This window comes from Meleagris gallopavo, chromosome 4 (genome assembly GCF_905368555.1).
Source record: "Meleagris gallopavo chromosome 4, MGAL_WU_HG_1.1, whole genome shotgun sequence".
NCBI classification, from domain to species: Eukaryota; Metazoa; Chordata; class Aves; order Galliformes; family Phasianidae; genus Meleagris; species Meleagris gallopavo.
This window is the reverse complement of record NC_139407.1, coordinates 328395-347978: the sequence shown is the minus strand read 5'-3', so window position 1 is coordinate 347978 and position 19584 is coordinate 328395. Positions and strand designations below refer to the sequence as shown.

General features: G+C 40.0%; 1 protein-coding gene across 5 annotated transcripts in view; it reads right to left on the bottom strand.

Moving 5' to 3' along the window:
- Positions 1-19584, bottom strand: part of TMEM131L (transmembrane 131 like) — a 69785-nt gene that overhangs the window by 37398 nt on the left and 12803 nt on the right. For all 5 annotated transcript variants that reach the window (XR_014882799.1, XM_085221959.1, XM_085221960.1 and 2 more), the window contains 3 exons: positions 4340-4411; positions 2756-2879; positions 2119-2235 (listed from right to left, as the gene is read on the bottom strand). Coding sequence is in view for 4 of the 5 variants with exons in the window: in XM_085221959.1 (XP_085078085.1) it covers positions 2119-2235; positions 2756-2879; positions 4340-4411 (313 nt within the window). In the remaining variant the exon portion in view is untranslated. The remainder of the gene's footprint in view (positions 1-2118; positions 2236-2755; positions 2880-4339; positions 4412-19584) is intronic.

Here is a 19584-nt window from a genome sequence, read left to right as displayed (position 1 = left end):
TCTTCACTCACTTGCATCCAAAAGAAAAATGCTCACCTGCACAGCATCAGGTTATCTCAGAAAGAAAGCAGTTAAACACTTCCTGCTCTTCAGGCAATTACAATACGAACACCCAAAATATGGCAATTCTATATTGTATCCAAGTTGGCTAAGCTACTACCAGACATTTCTATCGTTTTTACATTTTTTTTTTTTTTTAGCCATGAGTGAGTGGAGGCATCACGTTCCAAATTTTCTTCACAAATGATGACGTAGAACAGAACTGCTTTTCAAAACTGCATACAATATTTACACATCATGGGAGTCTTTGTCTAAAATGGAGAGAGGGCAAATGAGCATTCACAGTTTTATGGTCATCACTGCACCATGCAGGAATTTCTGAAAAACTCTGTTCCAAGCCCAAGGGCATTCTGAATTCAATGGCTTCATCTTCAAAACTAAGTAAAATACTGATTGATCATTTTGGTTTTAAAAGTCTGCAATATTCAGAGAAGCACAAGATTTGCAAGTTGGTACTTTTTATTACTTTTCTTTACTGCATTCATATTCTACTCTGTCAAGATTAGTTTACAAAAATGAGATGCAAGATTACCTCAGGTTGCGTTGTTTTTCCCTCCTATGAAAAAACCATTAAGGTTTTTCACTTACCTTTATGAAAACAAATCTTTTTTCAATTGAAAAAAAAACCAAACACCAATGTTTTTAATCAAAAAGACAATACAGTGTTTACTGAAGACCTATGACAGCTATGGATAGAAAACAACACATCAAAGGAAACATATTTGGGGTGTTTCCTTTTTTGATGGAGGCACTGACAAAGTACATTTCACTATAATGCTACTTTTTCTCCATTTGGGCAATTTTCTCATACACACTTCACGCACAAGTGCGTTAGCAATATCAAACGTATTTCAAGGCTTTTGAGCTCTCAAGAGTGCCATAGCTTGTATAACCATTACAGTTAGATCCAATTTTGAGACTCTTAAACCTAACACAAGCTGAAAACATAGACACTTCCACTTGTTACATTCCTTACAGATGGCCAGTGATATGGTCTATGAATAACAGCATGCTATTGATTTTAGCAGCAGTCCAACATCAGAAAATCAGTTTCTTCTGACACTGACAACTGCTTCCCTACAATTTGTTCACAAAAGGCTGTGACTGAGCTGGCTAGGTAACAAAAACAAGGGGTCAGGAGTGAATGCAAAGAGAAGATAGATGCAAAAAAGAAAAGGGCCATAACACAACGTTCCTTCAACATCTGGCATCACCCCTAGTATGTGCTAGCCAATGGCAATATCCATATTCCAAATTCCGTATTTCAGTGAACTTCTCTCTTCTTCCTTATAAGGAGCTTTGTTTTCTAATTCACTATGAGAATGGAATAACCGAATGGTTGATTAAAGTTGGCATTGTTTTTAAGTTATTGGACTCAAATTCAGACTTTTTATTTTACAAATAAATGAAAGTAAAAAAATTTGGAACGTATAATGTCCCTTATAAAGTTGCTAGGTGTTAAGATTTTTATACTTGCTCTCTTCTCTGATTAATCAGGTAGTAGACAGCCTCCATTCAAAACTCACTACTTCCATTTTTACATTATAATGGCCTTGAGCTTTCACCTTGCATTGCATCCCCAGTGTATTTACATAAAGACCTACAAAGTAGCTGAAGATCACGTAAAACACTTCTTAAATGCCCTGGTGAGTTTTTTTTCCCCCATGACAAATACAAATTCCAGAACAGTTCATTCAGGACTGCACTATTATATGTTATATATTATAATATTATATATTATATATTATTGGCTCCAGCCAAGCAGCAGTGACAGAACCCTAATGCTCAAAGTACACACAAACAAATACAAATATACCTACTACCACAGACAGCCCCACTAGCAGTAGTGATTTGAAACGCATACTTGTACAAGGAATCATGAGATCAGCAAGATCTGATAAAAGGGATGAACTGTAAACAGTACTTCACTTGACTTGTATCAGGAATTCAACAAACATTTGAAGTTGATTTTTTATTTTTTGTTTTTAAGTCTAAATGTATGAACACAACTGTCAAAAACACAAATTCAAAACTCAAATGAAAAATAAGTGAAGTTACCTGATATGAAAGTACTCCATGAGATGAAGTATTTATAAATAATGAACTTTCAATATTGCCTTCTTCTGTTGGCAGAAAAAGCACTCTGAATGAAGTTTTTCCCATAGCTGGAATGACCTACAGAGACCACAAAGAAGGCTGCTCACTCAGCGCAGTTAGTGAGAACACCCATTACTCACCCACAGACATTTCCACACACACAGCTGTATCTGTAGGTCCCACTCACGGAACCTCAGCACTAAAGTTTCACCTGCCCATATCTCTCAACTCTATCAGTACAATAAACACCAGTAAACACCCACATACTTGTGGATGACTGTATAATGGTGCACATAACAGAATGAGACTTGAAGTCAATTTAACACTGAACAGTTATTTTCTTTCTAAATTACTGTAAAACACATTTTCTACTGTAAGTTTTGAATGTCTTCTCCCTCACCAGTCTCAGTAAAAATGAGCACAAAAGTGCTAGCAAAGCCAGAAAAAATTGGAGGTCCTAAAAAAAAAAAAAAAAAAAAAAAAAAAAAAAAAAAAAAGGCACAGAAAGAAAACACGGAATTAAATGTTCAGGCCAAAGGAAGCATGAAGGCTTTACACTTGGCCATTACGTATTTTCCAAAAGTACATCAACACTCACCTGGCTATGTACAGGAGACACATGAAACTGCCTAGAAGCTGTAAACACTGAATTCACTACAACTTCCCTATCTCTACTAGGATTGTAGGCATGCAGCGTTTTAGCTCTTGGCAATCCCAGTAATCTAAAAGGGGAAAAAAGAGAAGGAAGTTATTCACATTTTTAAGTTTAGTCAATGCACAAAAGGCATCCAAACAAATCACACTGAAACACGTTGATACGAAACAATTTCCTAGTTGCAACTACTCTTGGAAAACAAGCAAATTCCATCCTCTAACATACAAAGACCAGTAGCTAACACTAGGATGCAATAGGTGCACCCAGCCAAAGCTCATCATCAACTCAAAATACAGAGGTTTTTTTTGAGGGGAAAAGAAAAAATCCAACCCAACAGGTAATAGACAAAAAATCTTTTATTTAAAAAAAAAAAAAAAGTACAAATCAACCAAAGTCATCTTCTGTCAGCTAAAGCAAAAATATCTTAAGGCTAGTGTGTGAATTAATATATCCTAAAAACAGCTTACATACACACACTGTACATTCTCTGGAAAATTCCTTTAACTCACAAGGGGACCCTGCTTTTTTTTTTTTGTTTATTAATGGAATACCAACTGCCGTTTAAGAAATTCTTAAAACTTTCTTTTAAACGAGAGCTAAGAAACCATCATATTTTTCACCAGAATGTTTTGCCTAAGGTTTTCTGATTTTATTTTTGAAAGTCAAAGGAAGCAACAAACTCTCCCACCTTTAGAATGAGAACTTATCAAGAAATGAACAATGGAATGGGGAAGCAATTGGAAACATCTTGCAGAATCACCTGAAAAGGCTGTTCTGTATCTACCCAGCATGTGTTACAGCTCCCTGTTCCCTTTCCCTCCTTTCTATAACCACATAGATTTTCATTTTAAAAGTATGGCAAGATGCCATACAATGCAATAATTCCAACTCCATGGTGTCATATGATTATGTTTTATGTTTTTGTTTTGTTTTGGTTCTCAGTATTCCGCATCAAAACATCATGTAGTGTACTGGGAGTTAAAGTGTTAATGCTCCAATTCCAGGCACCTATCCCTATACATTACAGAAGTCATGGGATCTGGCCCTTCCAGGTGGGGCGGTCTCTTACTGCCTGGCAGTGGGTGCTGGAGGTGCTTTCCTGGCCGTTCCAAGCTTTTCAGGTTTGAATCGGTATCGGGAACTCTCTCTCTCCTATTTTATTTGATTTATTAGTCTCAATTTCAATCAGATTGTATTATATTGTGTTATCTTGCATTCCGATATCATAATTAGTAAAATAAGTTTTCCTCCATAGATTGTTGCCGCTGTTTTTTTTGTTTTCCTCCCTTCCTTCGCATTTTGTGGGTTGGGAGGGGAGGGCAGGGGCCTACCGCCCCCCTGTCACAGGTGTAGATTGATCTCGTTAACTCCGTGACACATGGCAATTGCTTACTATTCCTCTTTTCTTTTTTTTTTTTTTTCCTCCAGAGAATGGAATGATCTTCGCTGATGGCCTCAACCTAAATGTAGCCCAGCAAAGCTGTTCCTCCCCACTTAATTGAAATAACAATAATGGAAGATACTCACTGCATTCCAAAATGCAGAACTGAAGGGTGAAAATGTAAGGCCTTCCTATTTGGAGGCATTTTTGCTGAGAAACTGAAAAAAGGAGACAAGAAGCTACAATTAGTATTTAGAGGTCACAACACTACTCATAGCAGAGAAAGAAAATATGTTACAGGCTATGCTAAACACTATTTTCAAACATTTTCATACATTCCGCTCCCTGAGAGCAACCTTTTAAAAAGGTAAAACAGCACATACTGGAAAGCCCATAATAATAAAAAATGAGCATGATACACATTTCACTCCAGAGGCACTGCTGGCTCAAACAGCCTCCCTTTCTTGCACGTATTCCTTCGGTCACGCTGAGGCACCTGTATTTGAGCCTGGGCAGGGAACTACAGAGAAGAATCCATTTAAAAGAGTGCTGAGGAATGAAAATTGTGTCAGCATGGAACAGACCCATGGTTTAATCAGAGAAGTACTTATACCAGTAGAGCAGAGACGTGCGTGTAGAAAAGCAAAGAGCAGCTTGTGAAAATCTGATACCAAAAGAAGACCTTTCCTAACTGGCTTTTATACAAAATCCAACTCATTTCCTATATGCAGAAGAGAGTAAGAAATATGTGGAAATATGCATGTCATCATCATCATCTTTCCTTTTCCCTTGGAAAATGTACAGTGAAGTTTGTCAGTTCTAGCACCTTTTCACCTTATTTCAATACGAGCTGATGCTCTGAAATGCAGACAGAAATCCTAGCATATCTTCACCACTTTCTCACCAAGCGGTGAACAACAAGCCCAGCCCTGCTCATTACAGCTATGTACCCAGTTTTATCCTGTTAAAAACTTCCCTAGAAGATCCGTAAGATCCACAAGATCCATAGCCAGAGCCAGCTTTATCATTACTGAATGATGCTAATCAGAAACCCAGCAAGGATAAGCGTGAGGTGGGAGAGAAGGGCTGTGATACCATTAGTCATCCAGGCGCTCTGCATAACAAGCAAGTGTACAGTTAATTGGTCCCCAGTTTAAAAATGTTTCTGTAACATTGCACCTTTTATTTATTAAAGTACCCACATAATTCTATTGTTGTATTCCAAACCAAGAGAGCCATCATAATTTACTATCCATCAGAAATAAATCTGGTTTATTACTATGAAAACCCACAACTTGATGCTTCTCCTAAGATCATCATTCACCTAATAATGTTTCTCCCAAGAGGGAGCAAACTCCCTTGCTGTCGTAGCAGTAGGAACGTGATATATCCAGGTGATATTTCTGGAGTGTTGCTGGAAAATAACAAAGGATCTGATGACCCAAAACCTAGGTGAAAGGTCAAGTCTCTTCCCAGACAGCCTGTTTGAGTCCCAGCCGGGGCCTGCACCATGTCCAGAGATACCATAGCACCCCAGTGCTTTCCACTCTCCCCCAGAAATCAGCTTCAGGAACATGCCTAGTACAAAAGTCAAAAGTCTTTTGTTGCAAGCAGATAAAATCACTTCTACAGCAAAAGCCCAAAACGTCAGAGATAAACATATTTCTTAAAAATGAAAATGAAGGACTCTTAATATGTACAAACGTAACAAAAATAAAAGTTAAGCTACGTGGTTTATGTACTATACTACCATCTTGAACCCCATCATCACGTCTCATGTTTCTTGCATCCCACGGGTATTGCTGTAGTATCTCTTCCCACTTAGAATCCTGCCAAGAAGTAAGTCAAGAAGCCAAGTGCTCTCTGACTTACTAATCTGCTTCCTTGGCACCAGCTCTCCTCCTTAATTCCTAACTCTGTAATAGGTACCCAGTGCAGTGGGGACACAGAAAGCTGCGTCACTGAACTAGGGATATCCTAGTTTGTAAAAAGCACTGAATTGCACTTCGGACAGCTGTAACAGCCACCCCTTCCCTGATCAGAGAAAAAGAGAAGCCCTGTGACAGCAGCCACAACAGCACCTCGGGACTGACATCCCATTTGTTCTGGAGAAGGCAGCCTGGACCTAGGAGGGCTGAGCCTAAGCCTCAGTGGAAGCTGGGAGCACTCTGGGCCCAGTCTTACTACAGCACACATTGGTGATACAGAGCTGCTGAGCACCTCTGCCCATGGCCACCCCACAGCCCTGGGGACCTGATGGCAGCTGCTTCTGCCCTGCACCCTGAGAAGGCTGCTGTGAGCCCCCAACTGGCCTCAAAAGCAGAGCTGCTACATTCTTTCAGCTGCTCACAATCCTGCCGGGCAGCCGGCTCCCAACACCTGCAGTGCCAGAAAATAACTGGAGAGCTGTGTGTACTAAATGGCACAACCTACACAAGGAAAAACCTACTGCTTTTGCAGGTTTGATTTTCTTTTGACAAGACATTGGGATGGAATAGGGGAAAAAGGCAGGGGGCCATTCTGCCTTTCACACCCAAATCCTCTGCTATAAAGAGAAAGGGACTGGTCCATCAACACCAGAAGCATAACTCTGTGTTAGCGCATCTCTCCAAATGAGCTGGAGACTGGCAGGACACTCGTGCACCAACCCCAACCAACCGAGGCCCCTAACCACATCTCAGCAGTGCATCTGACACAGAAGAACATTTCAAAGACAAATCTATTAAAATGCTTAAAAACTGAAGTCACTTTTAAGATAGAACGCTTACTTTAAAATAAACAAAGAAACAAAAAATAATCTCACAAATAGATTCACTTCAAATTATGCCAAAAAACGTCTGTTGGCTGCAGACTGTATGCCCAAAAACTACATACTTTCACAAGAAAGAAACAGGCCTGGGAACAACCCACAAATATCAGCCTAAGAATGGAGGTCTTGAAACAACAAAATGTGGATATACTGGGTTTGTACCTCTTTGCCTTTCCATCATCATCCTGTCCAGCAAAGCCAGGCTCCACTCCTCTCCCATTTCTCAGGCTGACCGACAGAGCACCATCTTTCAAATTCTGAAATCTCAGGGGACAAACAGTCCAAACTGGAGGGAAACAGGAGAAAAATGGAAGAGGGGAAAGGAACTCCTGACAGCTACCTGCACACTGTTTAACAAGCTGTAAGATGTTAGGGCATCCCATTCCCTCTGCTAAGAATTCCTGCAGGTGTTCACATGTATGGAACAGGACATCAGAGGGACACAGAACTGACAGTGTTTCATAAGGTTTGGGGAACATGTTGGTGTTCTGTTGATGTGGGACTAGCCAAGGGCTTCCAACACAGCGATGCTAATCACTTATGTGCATGAAGTGCTGCTAGATAGTAGCTGAAACTGTTTTGACCTTCCTTAAGTTTTGTTATTCTTTGCTACAATTAGAGAAGATCAGTAGACAACCAGGTCAGCACAACTTACTTATTAAATACTTGCAGTCCCCAAAATGAGTATTTATATGTAATACATACTACTCACAAACAGTTCCTCCGAATAAGCAGACAGGTTTTCTATCCATCCTCCACCCATATTGAACAGAAAAGGAAATCTTGTTCCAGAGAGGTATTATTTAGACTTCTCTGGCCACAGTGAACACAAGACAAGTGTTCCCATAAAACTGTTAATAGAAGACCAAGTCTACTCTGAAGAAATCATCTTCTTTTAGAAAATGTCAGAAGAGTCAATCCATTGGACAATATATATATACACACACACGCGCGCGCGCAAGTATATATAGACATACATGAACCTTCAGCAACCTACAGGACAAATGGCAGCTGAGCTGAAGTTCAGAGATCACTGCAAGGATTTTTATTGCATTTTCTCCCATCAACTCCTCCAAACCTTCCTGTTATCCTTCTTTCTTTAGCTGATAACTTCAGATTCTACAATTAGGATGCCTGTTATCTGATAATTCATACAGCAATACCTGTAGCTGGGAAAAACAGCACTTGTGAAAAGTGGCCCTTCCCACCCTTCCTCTCATGCCCTTTGTTGATCGCAGATAAGAGAAAAAACAAAAGGGGTATTTAGTTGTTCTTTTTTATCCATGTGGTTGTGGGAAGCAGCAGACAAAAGAGTCAGGATTCCATAACATGCAAGAGGTCCTTTTCAAGTGATGCTGATCAGACAGTATTATGGGTGTTGGTTTTTTGTTGTTGTTGTTTGTTTTCAGTATATTCAAAGAATTATAATCTGACTTTTTATATTTGGCATTTTGGCACTTCATATGCTCAGTGTATGAATTCTACAACCCACAGGGATGAGGCTCTGAGATACAAAAGCATGTACGTACTGTAGAGGAAAGAACAATTCATATATGTAAACTGAAACAGAGAAACGAAACTTAAGAAAAAACATTACGGATCGATTTTAGATTCATCCCCCAGACTACCCCTGATAAACAAAAAGCAGACAGAGGAAATGGACACATTGAACCCAGGTATTTTCAACAGAGCTGACTACTGCTAGCACAAAGAAAGTATTCTGATGAATTAATAATTTGTTAATTAAGGAGAAATTAACGCAGATATGGTAACAGATCCCAGCAGCAGCTGAACAAAAGTCTTCTGCAGACCAGGAGATCTGCAGGAGGAAAGCTCTGTTTGTCAGGTCACCTAGTCACAGAATGACAGAATTGCAGGAAGTGGAAGGGACCTCAAGAGATCGTCAAGTCCAACCCACCTGCCAAAGCAGGCTCCCTAGACCAAGTTGTACAGGTAGGCATCCAGATGGGTCTCCACAGAAGGAGACTCCACAACATCTCTGGGCAACCTGTTCCAATGCTCTGCCAACCATACCATTAAAAGTTCTTCTGCATGTTAGTATGGAACTTCCTGTGTTCAAGTTTTAGGTCATTATTCCTTGTTCTATTGCTGTGCACCACCGAGAAGAGCCTGGTTTCACCCATTTGCCTCCCATCACCCATTTGCCTCCCACCTCCTCTTAGACATTTACGAACACTGATCAGATCCCCCTTCAGTTTTCTCCTCAGTTGTACAGACTCAGGTTACCCAGCACCCCACAAGCCATGGATGATTTATTAAAAAATTAAAAAAAAAAAAAAAAGTTCAGCAGATAGAAGAATAAAAATAAGGGTTTCAAGCATTGAAAACTTAGAAGGCAAAAAGCCTCTCCTATTCTTAGTGCTGCACTGTTGAGTGAAAAGGGGAAGGACTGACTCACTGCCTCCACTCACTTGGGGACAGGCAATTCGTCACCAGGATTCCTTCATAGGCTTTGTGAGAGTGCAACACTGCCTGTGGGAGAAGAGTGCTGCTTTACAGACACCAGGGAGCACATCCTAGCAGGGATGCCAATGCAGCATTACCACCATAAAACTGCTCTGCCTGCATGCCGGCTATCTTGCATCTTTTGTCTAAAAATAGTCAAGGAGAGTTCATCACTGATGAATCAGTGGACTGGACAAGACAATTTCTCTCCAAAACTAAACAGCTGGAGTCATGACTTCAGGGGGCAGCTGGCTCAAGCAACTTTTTTTTTTTTTTTCCAGCCAGCTGAGTGGAGCCGAGCCTTCTTGCCTCCAGGTTTCTACAACCACTCATAGCTCTTCCAGGCAACTTTTGCTCATCTCATCACCTAGTCCTCTCCTATATAACTCTGCAAGAAGGTTTATGTAAGAACTATGCAGAATAGCCATCTAAGCCAGTAGTGCTTTATTTTCACTTTCTACAAAACTATAACTGCATCAAATTTGTAATCATCAGGAAAGTGCTCACAACAGGATGTAAATATAAGAACACAGATTTACTTTTTTTTCCCTCCTCACACCTAAACAGACTCCTTGAAAAACACCCAAAGAAGATAAGTGCAATGTGATAAAAATTACCATAATAGGTATGAAGAACTCTAGAAAAGAACAGTTAGATGCAGGATGCTGTAAAAGATATCTTGATGAAAAGAAATTGTTTTCTTCTCCAGATGCGTGCATGGTTTATATTTGAGCAGCTGCAGCACAATGAAGCATGTTTAACAACAGAATGAAATTATTCCCTCCCGTAAATCAATCCTTAATTTCTGAAACAATTGAAATCTGTACTACATTAAGAAATGAGTTCACAATGACTTCGGTTTATTTGAAATTGTTTTCTGAAACCTCTTCTTTCAAAATCCCTCAGCCACGCAGATTACAAGCAACAACCAAAGATCTCTTGAGATGCTCCAGATGTAGCCTGTATTTTTTAGGCATCTTGGACAGCCTGCTTCAACAACATCAAACTAAGAACAGGGATTCTGAAAAAAAGGAAGAGTAGTGCCACACAGAGAGCATTAGCAACACCTTCATGCTGCTTCATTAAGCCAGGCTTCCCAAGTGACTATTAAAAACCAGAGGGTAGAAAAAGTCCTGAAAGCCCCAAGCAAAGGCCTGGAAGGGCACCACAGAGGCTCCTCCAGCTGTGGGCATGGTTCAGTCACTCTTGCACGCAGTGAGCACACGGGCTATGCAAATCAGGTACTCAGGCACCACTGGCCTAGATCAAACCTGTGACTTATGGCCACACACACACACACACACACACACACACAAAGTATTGTTTCATTCAGGCAGAGATACATCATTAGTTATTTGTTTTGGATGATCAGCCTGGGCCCACTTGTTCAAATGCACATCAAACATTTTCCATGGAAGCATCTCCATCGCTGTCAGCAAAGCCGAAGTATCTGGGCAGGCAAAAGACCTACTACCTTCATTCTCCTTTTTCTTTCTTGCAGTGAAACAATTGCCTCTTCACTTTTGCAACAGTACAGAAAACCACCTCTAAGTACTTACAAGGATGACAACAATATGAAATAAAGCCTGTAATTTGCCTTTTTTCCTCTTTCTTTGTAATCTAGTTTATTATCACCAAATCTATCATGTTTACTTTTATTTAGAGTCACTCACCTAATGAATCAGTGGCTCCCTCAAAAGCCATGGCACTCTCAATGTTTCATCCTGAATCAGTAGGTGCTGGAACTTGGGAGTTATGAGAAAATATTGTTGTTCAGCTCTTTTTAATGAATGCTTCTACTCCGTGACTATGTGAAATAAAAACACAAATCCCAAAGGCACACAAATCAGTTGGTATTGTTTTTCAAACCTCAGAGACTTTTAGCCAACTTCATGTTTTTTTTCTCCCTTCCTCAAATAATGTTGCCAAAGCCTTCAAAAACCTAAAACTGCTTGCAGAGCCCTGGTTTGTTCCTCAAAACCTAACACTGAGATCACATAATTTTTAAGATGTTAACTTATTAAGTCAGATATACAAGAGTATTAAGAAAAACTGACCTGGAAGCACCCTGGTCTAGCCTACAGGTAAAAACAGACATCTTTTTGAAGAGTGCTGACCCCTCACAACTCAAAACTGTTCTAAAAGGAGCTATGGGCCTCTTATAATCATTGTTCATCCAAGCTCCAAACCAGAGCCTGTAACCTGAAAACAGTACCTAGAGAAAGGGAATGGGCCTTTGCAGTGACAACACAGAGCCTTCTCAGGCCAAGCATGACCCGAGCTCTAAGTCTTGCACTGGAGCATCACGACATTCAGATAACCATTCTCTACCCAGATTTCAAAGCACCTCACTGAAAGTAATCAGATTCTACAGCACACTCTTGTGAAGGAGGAGAATAATACAAACTTAAGAAAGGCAAAAAGTTGACCATATACTCACCTACATTGTACCTAAGGACAAGGAAGGTAAATTTCTTTTCGCAAACTTTTGTAGGCCCCATAGCAAAGTATTCAATTATGCCCTTCAAACAGTAATGCGGCAGAAGGTTTTAGTGATATATACTGCTTTTAGGTATCAACCTGTACTAATATAATCAGGAATCTAACAATGACAAAGAACCAAGAAAATAAAGTACCGATTCTATCATACCAGCCTCAATTAAATTAATTTATTTAAAATTAGCAATGAACCCACTTGCTGTTTCTGCAGAGAACAACAGGAGAGAAGATGTTGAAACTCAAAAATGAACATTAAGGGGGACCAATAACAGTAGAGAAGAGATTCCAGTTCAAATAAAACTGGCCTTTCAATGCATCAATCGCCATTCTGTTTTTACTCAATTAAATAAAAATCACTTCATCAAGCACAATCTCACTCAAAAAGCTCCCAAGGTTCGGGCCAGTTTCTGTCAGTTCAGCAGCAACGCTACTTCAAACGTTTCACTTTCACATGCGAGAGCAATGCAACACATATCCCGCGTGGCACATCTTGCTCTAGCCTGAGAACATAGGGGAGGTTATTGACAGAAAACCCAAAGCAGCTGCAAAGCCCAGAGTAATAGGAAGTTACATTCTTGTCAAAAATCATTGCATCCAACTATTTCCCTTTTCTATTTACAGCTGCAGCCAAAAAAATTTCCAACTTGACCAAAAAAATTTTTCTTAGAATAGTTCGGTAAGATGTACAAAAGAGCTCTGTGGCTCCCGATAAGTTTGATATGCTTAATAATTAAGAGCGCAAATCTTCACCAAACTTCTGCTGGATCAACACACCAAGCCCAGCTCTCACTGCTATCTTAATTTTAATTTTACAAGGTAAAAGGTCGGAGCTGCTGTTGATTGTCACACTTATTAAAAGTCTTAATTCTCTCCCCCAGCAGAGGAAACTTCATGCAAGACTTTCTCAGGTATGTGGAAGCTATCTAGAATTTACACAATACACACTGGCTTCCCAAGAATCTCTAATTTTTCATATCACCAAATAGCATTTTCACAAGCTGTATCATATGACCATGGAAATACAATTCAAAAGGAGAAAGAAAGGAAAAGAGAAAGGCTTCACTTTTCTTTAAGGTACTTTAAAGCACGATGCCAGAGTGAAACTGCAATTACACAATCTTCCTTCATTTGCAGTAGGCTCCAGGAGCAAGGACAAACACTGCGCTCCTATCCCTGGGGCCACTATGAAATGTTATGGGGGAAAGCAAAAGATAAGCACCAGTCAGTAACCAAATAGCATCAGAGAAAAAGCAGCTTCATACCCAAATCACCTCTCCATCTCTTAAGAGCATCACCCTGCTCTTGGTTCTCACTCCTCCCAGCCAGGATGCATCATATCCTTTTTGCTCCCCCTCTCCTTGTTTCAGTGTCATTCCACAAAGTTTTTCATCCTTCAGCAGTAGCCTACCAGATTGTCTGCCATCTGATGGAGTCAACACATGATGTTGAATATACTGAATGGACATGTATTTTCTACAGAAATACTGAACTTTTTTCTTAAGAAGAACTTTTTGGATTTTAACATTGAAGACTTACCATTCATTCATGTTTTATTAACTCACTGCACCTATGCATTTTCATCTCCATCTGTACACTTCAATACTCCAGCCACCTACACCAACCATCCAGCTAGAAGCTTTTCCTTCCCACAGGAAGGAACAAAGGTTGGAAAATTGGAAAAGACCTCCAAGATCATGCAGTCCAACTGTCAACCTACCACCAATATTTCCCCATTAAATCATGTCTCCTAGTGTATCTAAGTGTTTCTTGAAACAAGAACCAGCTCGCCACACACAACACTGGTTACACTTCCAAGCACATCCCTATCTGCAGACAGAAAAAGGGGGAAAGCCCCCGCAACATCAGATCATTTCCACATTCTGACCATGGCATCATGAGGACAGCCTGCAGAATTCCCCTTGCTTACCTTCCAAAATACCCAGCTTGTGCATCTGTCTCACATCACCAGCACTCTTGGTCAGGCATGCAAAATGAAATGCCACTTCCACTGCATAGTGCTATTAATAAAAAGAAGCATTCTTGATATATTTGTTACCTGCTCCTCAGTACTACCAAATATTTATGCTCTATTAAAGTGTGTTGTTAAAAAATAAAAAAGATATTATGAAAAAAATTATACTAGAAGATCCAAATTGGCAAAATCTCAAAAATTTTAGCATTATTAGGATTAGTAGTTAGAGAGCTTATTGCAGAAATCGGGTCCTTACAAAACATCTGGAATGCGTTGAAGCCAATGCAAAGCAGACTATATGCCAGTTTCTTCTGGTGTACACAACGCTGCAACTTCCTACTATTAAATAAAGGAGAACCATGTGAAACACAACCTGTTCCACAGGTTAATTAACAGAACGGCCACCATCAAAACACTCCTCTATTACAGCTGGCACATAGGCTCTGATGCCTAACCAACAGGCACCCGGAGTCCTGTCTGCTTCCTTGGGTACGATAGCTAGTGGGTAAAGAAAGGGAGAAAAATGAGTTGGAGAAAGAAAAAAAAAGACAGGAAGTCAGCTTTTCGTATTTTGCATCAGTTCAAAAAAATACTGCAATTAGGTACTATATTAAGACTTTACCTCCCCTAGATTCTAGTATTTCCTCCTTTATTTCAAAACAAATGAGCTAAAATGTCAACCCATTGCTTTTAACCCCCCGTGGTCAATAAGAAGAAAGGGAAAAGAAACAAGCCTCTGCAAGCACAGCATTTTCACATGTGGCTCTGAGGACAAAGATCTGTAAAGCTTTGTGTCTTAATGACCCTCATAAACCAGAAATCTGCTTTCACTTAATAAAATGATGCTCTTTGCTTCTGCACTCTTCAAAAACTGATCTATTTAAGTTGGAGCTTTCCAAGCTCTCCATGTCAGGGGAACGCTGCTACTTGCAGACCAAGGATTCCTCTGGAGTCCAAGGTCATCTTAACCAACTGACCTGTGCTCCTCTCCCTGCTCCCTTCTCTGCACAGTCCCATGTGGGAATGCCAAACACACACACGCACACACAAAAGGAGCAACAGAACTTTGAAAGAACAATCTTTGATGGCTGAAAGACATAGCTTCTGTCAGAACAGTGGCAAAAGGATAGAGAAAAATCAGGAAGCATGAGGTGCTGCCCCAGCCTATGGTGAGCAGTAGACAATACATGGAATTGTACTACCACCATATTTATTTATTGACACCTCACCTTACCATTCCACAGTTTGTAAAATTCAGCAGAAGGCATTAACAGCTAGCAAGGATGAAAACCACCAAGCAAGCCTGAAAATGCAGGGATGGAAAAGTGCGCTGGTGGTTGTTTTAGAGCATCTACATGAATCTGGAGGACCAGACACATTATCCCAGCAACGCTGGGACCACTCACAAAGGGCAGCAATGCCCCCTTTTCAGAAGGAGAATTTAAATGCCCAGAAAATAGGTCACCAGCAGGCCACAGGAATACCTAAGCAGACTGCAGGCAACTCATGGGCTGCAGGCAGCTGTTTGCAGCAAAAGCTTTGAATAAAAGAGGGAGCACATCAGGACAAAAATTGGACAATAACTATTGAAGAAAGGCAGTTAACAGCAACAAAGAACATAAAGCACGGGTCAAGGAGTAGGTCAAGTATGGGCCCTTCAAATCCCCACACTCCTCCAGTTGCCAGGAATCAAAATTTAGACAAATCAATGATGCACGTTGCACAAAGCACTAACAGGCAAGCAAGCAAGCACAAAAACAAAATGAGCACAGTAAAGCCACAACATGAAAAGAAGCTGCAAAATGGTCTATGGTACTGCACTTCCTAAGGGCATTGCAACACGTCACTGTTCCAATTCCATAAAAAATACAGAAATTACATGTTTATGCTTACTGGGTTAGCACGTTCATTCTTGCTCTGTTAAGGTCTTTACCTTTTTTTTGGCAGTAAGTCTATCGTACAGACCTTAACTGCAAAATGCCAAGCCACAACTTCAATCAGTAAGACAATACAATTCAATGCAGAAAACATCTGCAGACAAAACTTTTTATTCTGATCAGTGCAACATGATCATCACCACTGTGTCTCATTAGACTGCTCCACTTTTCAAGTAGAGAGCAAACAGCACAGCAATTTTTGCACTAATCCCAGCAAACACAACCTGATCAAATCAGGCAAGCATAATACATGAACTTTAAAATTACTGTTTTATTTTCTACCAAACATAATAACCATTTTTAATGAATTATAGCAATTTACTATCAAAGAAAACTACTGTATCATGACAAATAATTCTCCAACAAAAATCAGTCTGTTTTGTCATTTATGCCACAACTCTCCCAAGACTCAGCTTGATTGTGCACTAACAACTGCTAATGGTTTTCAAACTGAGATGCATACAGATATCCCATCTGCTCATAAAACACCCAGTCTACAGAAGGTGACAACAGCTTCTGAGTGGTCCCATCACGTGAATCCTTGAGACCATGGTGCTCTTGGATGCTCTGAGTATAAGAAACTTAACCAAAAAAAAAAAAAAACCGAGAAGGTTTGAGAGCCTTCAAAAGTGCACAGGTCTTGGCAATTGTTTGTGGGAATGGCAACGTTTATCGAAGAGCACTATGGCTATGGAATTGAAAAGCACTGTAGAACACAGGAACCTCTGGATCTCAGACCTCATGCAGAGAATCCTCCTGACAACACAAAAACAAGCACGCATCTGTTTTTTCTTCTCTCCAGTGCTAAAAACATCGCACAGCCTACTGGCTTGGAGTTAAATAAGTCTCCAAAGTCCCTCTTTGTTCTAAGGGTATTCCTAACTCACTGCTCAGGCAAGCAAGGACTCAGGTCCTAAATATCAAGGAACAGCATTCAAATCCATACACTAATATGCACATGGTCTAACTTTGCTTTGATACATGACTGCTAAACCCATTTCTGTTCTCACTAATGAGAAACAAAGTACCTACAGCTTGAGCACTGTATGGAGTTGCCCAATCCCACCCCAAAGCCCATGCGCTGCCCATGGAGGAATGCTCACAGAGGCCAGAGCACCAGGGGAAGCAGGATGCCAAGTGGCCATTTCTTGACTTAATTCTGATAACCAGAAACTGCAGAAACAACGGAAGCAGCTTCACAGGAAAGGTCAAGACCTCAGCACACCAACAAACTTAAATTCTTTGAAGTATTACCATTTGGATCCACTGCTTGCCAAACAACGTCAGCTTTTAAATAACTTTGCAGGAGTTGATTGCAGATGTTTGAAATTACTCAAAACTTGTCTCTAAAGCTACTGTAAGTCTGAGACTATTAACAATCCCACTTTGGAGCCTCTGGCAAAGGAAGAAGACCCCTTGTAAATCAGGAGAGGAGAAGTGCACTGCAGGAACACAACAGCATTCAAAAGGCATAAAGAGGAATAAAGAACAGTAAAACAGGAAAAATTATTAACTTTCTGCTAGCTTATGCATAAGCATTCACACATGATTAAAAAACAGCTGGGAAAGTCTCACTAAGAAAATAAATATACATGTGCTACCAACAAGGCAGAAAGTAGCAGAGAATAAAAAAAAAGCAGAACATGAACTGCTCACCTATTACTGTTTTGTCCACTTTGCTAAGCTGAGACTGCCTACCCATTTCAGTTCAAAGGTAGCTTTTTATTATTGACACAAGGTTTCTGAGATACACAAAGAAGAGACTATTCTTCATTCTCTCTAAGAAAATTACTAGTTCCCAGAGAGGAACATTACAGTAGTGGGGGGCAAACGATCTACCTACAAAAAAAGAAATACGGAAAATATACATAAGAACGTCAGATCAGTTTTGACTAAAGGTCACTTTCTTCTTTACATATGTCATTCAGGTTTCTGAGAGTCTTCCTAGTCTGTCTAAAGTTGGTGAAGTTATCAACCCACTGATGTACAAGCCTTTGCAGGGGCCCGGTCAGCTTCAAATGTTAGGAGTGCAAATGAATTGAGGTCACTTATAACAAAGGCTCAGCTACATTACTGTGTCAGTCACCATCCCACAGTTTGAAAGAACAGTTTCTGAACAATCTAGGCTTAAGAAGCAGTGAGCTGTTTTCTGCATTTCTCATGTCTGCTGAAGCAGTATGCTGTTGTGAACAAACACCAAACCAACACCAAGAAATACTATGTCAGAAAGTTCAGCTTCTAAACAAAACGCAAGAAAACCATGAATCACGGACAAGACTGTGCACTTTCAACAGCAATGAACATTTTACACTATTTTAACTTGCTCCTTTCTATTTCCAAGGCTTTGCAGCTTCTTCGTGTGCTTTCACAAAGCTTTACTGCAAAAGTTGGCTTTTAGCATGGTAACAACACCTATTATCCTGGGCTTGAAGTTTCTTAATTTTGATCTGTGGATTTCCATGTGGGTGAGATGGCGAACTGCCAACTACTGCAGCAGATCCCTCATACCAGTCCAGAAGCCAACAAGTTCACAAAGATGAGAAAGTTCACAAAAAAGACCAGAAGGCTATCTCCCTATCTCCCACCATCCTCTTGGGGAACACTATTCCATTCTCTCTAATTTTCCTTCATAATTCTGAGGGTAAAATTTCACAGTGATTGGTTCTGATTGAGAAATTGTTTTGTTTAAAACTTACACAAGACCCAGTTGTTCTCCAGAAAACAGTCTGTTTTGTATAACCTCCCCAAAAAAAGCCACTGCCTCAAGTTGTCATTGCCTAATTGTATTTCCACTGCACTTTCTAAAAGTTACCAAGACAAAAAAAAAAAAAAATGCAGCCTTATTTCTACATCACTTTGGGTCTGAATTTATAACCAAGACTGAACTGAAAGTGGCACAGATGAGCTACTTGCTTTGATTTTCTGACTGTGTTTCTACCTATGTTGGCACAGCAAATACCAAAATTACCAAGAAGGGTCCTTCACCCAACTACCTACAAGTCACACCACTCAGACACACTGCCAGGGTGGGAACTCTGCCTTCCCAGGGCACGTTTCCTCATCAAATTAAAATAGGTGAGGTGCTAGAAGCTAGAGTTGTTTTGCCTCTGACTAGGAAGATGAGAGGAAGGTAACAGCACTGCCTGCAATACTTTACCGTGCCACAGAGACATTTCAGGTAACTTTATAGTCAGCTAAAGAAATCAAGCCAACACGCTGGTGCTTATGATTCCAAAGTGGACTCTGCAAATCCCCAAACAAGCTGTTTTATTTTTCCTGCTTTGTAACGATTTCCCAATCTGTAACAACGGGAAAACTAAAACTCCAAATAATTATAGGGTACCCATTTTGAGACTGCTGACAATGTTAATTATTCCAAATGTCTACTGTTTAACTGCATAATAGTGTGATTACAATTACTAAGAATAAAACTCTCATTAAAAAAGAGAACTAAATGGCAACTATCATGGAAGTAAAACTAATTGAGCAATGATACACTTATAAAGCTAAGTATGTTGTGTCCTGCTGTCCACAAATCAGAAGGATAATCTTGAGATTAATGAGCATGTGAAATCATTATAAGTATATTAAAATATAAAAGTAGAAGTGTAAGAGGAGAGTTCTTACTCTGAACTACTTACAATACAGAAGTAACACGCTGGCTAAGATGACACTGAGATTATGATGATTAAGACAATGACAAAAATG